At 44.1% G+C, this 2,589-nt stretch overlaps 1 protein-coding gene across 2 annotated transcripts in view; it reads left to right on the plus strand.

Moving 5' to 3' along the window:
- Positions 1–368: 368 nt before the first annotated feature.
- The window catches only part of VWA9 (von Willebrand factor A domain containing 9), a 12,399-nt gene continuing 10,178 nt past the window's right edge, over positions 369–2,589 (plus strand). The window contains exons 1-2 of one of the 2 annotated variants that reach the window (XM_009886869.1): positions 369–634; positions 2,027–2,134. In XM_009886869.1, the coding sequence (XP_009885171.1) occupies positions 413–634; positions 2,027–2,134 (330 nt within the window). In that variant the 5' untranslated portion in view covers positions 369–412. The remainder of the gene's footprint in view (positions 635–2,026; positions 2,135–2,589) is intronic. The other variant, XM_009886877.1, reaches the window with a different exon arrangement.

A 2,589-nucleotide genomic window follows, 5' to 3' on the forward strand; every position in this document is an offset into this window, starting at 1 on the left:
TCTCTCAGGCCCCGCTGAGGAGGAAGGCTTGTTGGGGGGGGTGGGGGGTGTGTCGGCTTCCCACCGGGGGTTCCCGGGCCTCTCCTCGGCCTCCGGGGCGCCCCTACTGCTCCATTTCCCCCATCGAGGCTCAGCCCTCACCACCCTCCCCGTTTCCAGGCCTTTGCAGCCGGTTGGATATGCTGTGTGCGGTTCAGGAGCAGATCTGTTGACTTAATCTCCACTAAATCCCACGTTTTGAGGGGGGAAAGGGTAATTGTCGCTTGCCCCACTGCATGGTGGGGTCAGCGTGAGAGGGTGAGGTGCACTGCCTCAAAGCAGCGGCTTCAATAATCATGTGTGGCCTGTTTCTTCCCCCTCCATGTAGTGGATCACTGTTCTCCGCGGCGGTAGCAGAGAGGAGCAGCTCATCATGCCGACGGTGGTGGTGATGGATGTGTCACTCTCCATGACACGGCCGGTGTCGGTGGAGGGCTCCGAGGAGTACCAGCGGAAACACCTGGCTGTCCACGGCCTGACCATGCTGTTCGAGCACATGGCAACCAACTACAAGCTGGAGTTCACGGCCTTGGTGGTGTTTTCCTCGCTCTGGGAGCTGATGGTGCCCTTTACGAGAGATTACAACACACTGCAGGTAGGGTGCATGAAACAAAAGCAGTAAGCTGTCAACACTTCTAAAAAAAAACAAAACCCCACGCATGTTTCCAAATCATGGTGAAATCATGTGATTTCATATCATCCTGTGCACAACGTCTTGCATTGAGTGTTTTATCCTTATTTTAAGGATAGGTGAAATTTGAAACGTTTTGCTGCTTCACAAATCTCACCTTGCAGGTGACCTCTGGAGTGTGATTAATTAAGTTAAAAGTGGGGATGGAGGAAAGGGGTGCCTGATGAAGCTCTTAAAAATGCCAGTGGTTCTGTGACATTCACGTTTTTGTCTGTAGTTGTTGGTTTGCACTTGATAAATGATGCATCAGAGAGGACCATTTATAAAGGTTTTGAGTTAAGTGATAAAGGAGCTTTTAAGAGTATGTAGCAGTTGAAGCAGTGTGAGAATGAGAATAAGTGATTTTAGGCCTCACAGATGTGATGGAAAGTGGGGAGAAAATGGAAAGGAGAAAGTCCAAGAAGGAAATTTCATATGAATGCAGTAAGGCACTGAAAGTCTCTGAAGCCAGTAAAAATTGTACACGTCTATCTGCTTATCATATACAATATCAAGAAGAAATGATACGTCACTGTCACACGGCACCATGTTTTAGCTTTGGCGGTTGTGGGGCATGCAGATTTGAAAAGATATTTTCTGTTATGTTTGCATTTTAGCAGATGAATTTTCTCCGCAGAGAGAATTTAGCAGAGTGCATTCTCTTTGTTTTATTTTCCACTCCCTAAGAGTTCATTTGAGGAATTTTTGAAGGCCAAGAATCTAGCCAAGCTCATCTAGCGTGTTAGTTTTACTGCTGCGCTCTTCTTATGATGTTGTGTTATGTGTGATGTTTTCATTTTAAGGAGAAAAGCTGGTTTATGGTTATAGAAACAAGATGTGGATATGAGTTGTGGATTCTGTTACTCTTTCTGCCAAAGAGTTTTTGTGAGACAAACTCCTTGTGGCCTACTTTCTCAATCTCTAAGAAATTAAAGTTGCTCTGATACCTGGGAGGATTTTCTAAGCTAAATATTTCATGTTAGACTTTGCTTCACATTTTGACTTTACTGTTTCTTTGAGACATGCAAAGGATTTTTTTTCTCCCAAAGAGCTGTGTTTATAATATTCTAGTTCCTTCAAAGTCAGCTGTCATTGTTGTCTCATGACAATGACGTTCACTGTTTCTTACATCTTTCTTCTTTTTTTTTTTTTTTAATTTTGGAGGTCATATATAAGAGCATAGCACTTTGCATTGCATTACAATGCAGTTGTGTTACAATGGAAAGCAAACATACACCACAGAACTGTGATTAACTTTTCCATGTTTCCTGGTAGTGATATTTCACCCAGCAACAACAGTGGTGTTTGTCTTTACAGGAAGCCCTAAGTAACATGGATGATTATGACAAAACCTGTCTCGAGTCAGCGCTGCTGGGCGTTTGCAATATTGTCCAGCAGGAGTGGGGTGCAGCAATTCCTTGCCAGGTACGACTGATTTCACTGTTTTCTTAGGATCTACCATATACTTAGTACTCCCTGTAAGTTGCAGATGGAAATGGAAATGTAATTTGGAAGCTCTCATGCATGCTGGTGCTGCAGGAAGACAAAGAATTAGTATTTTGGATTTATCTGGAATATGAACAGAAGGTGATCTTTATTAAAAAATCCAGCATCAAAAAACTAGACTGCTTCCTGTCCTATGTGGTACTGCAGTGGAGTGGATTATAAAATCTGTCCCAAGAGTACTATTTTGGAGGCATGGGATTTGATCTAGATGCAGTCTTCTGTCCCAGGAGCCTCTCTCAGTTTGGAAACGGTATAGTCACACATACACGCGCTCTCCTCCAGTACCTGATGGTTTCCAAGGCTTGTAACAGTTCCAGGTCTCAAGCAACAGCATGGGACTACTGCTGAGTGTGTTTTCATCTGTCTTCTTTCCC

This window comes from Charadrius vociferus, unplaced genomic scaffold (assembly GCF_000708025.1).
Source record: "Charadrius vociferus isolate BGI_N301 unplaced genomic scaffold, ASM70802v2 scaffold190, whole genome shotgun sequence".
NCBI lineage: Eukaryota > Metazoa > Chordata > Aves > Charadriiformes > Charadriidae > Charadrius > Charadrius vociferus.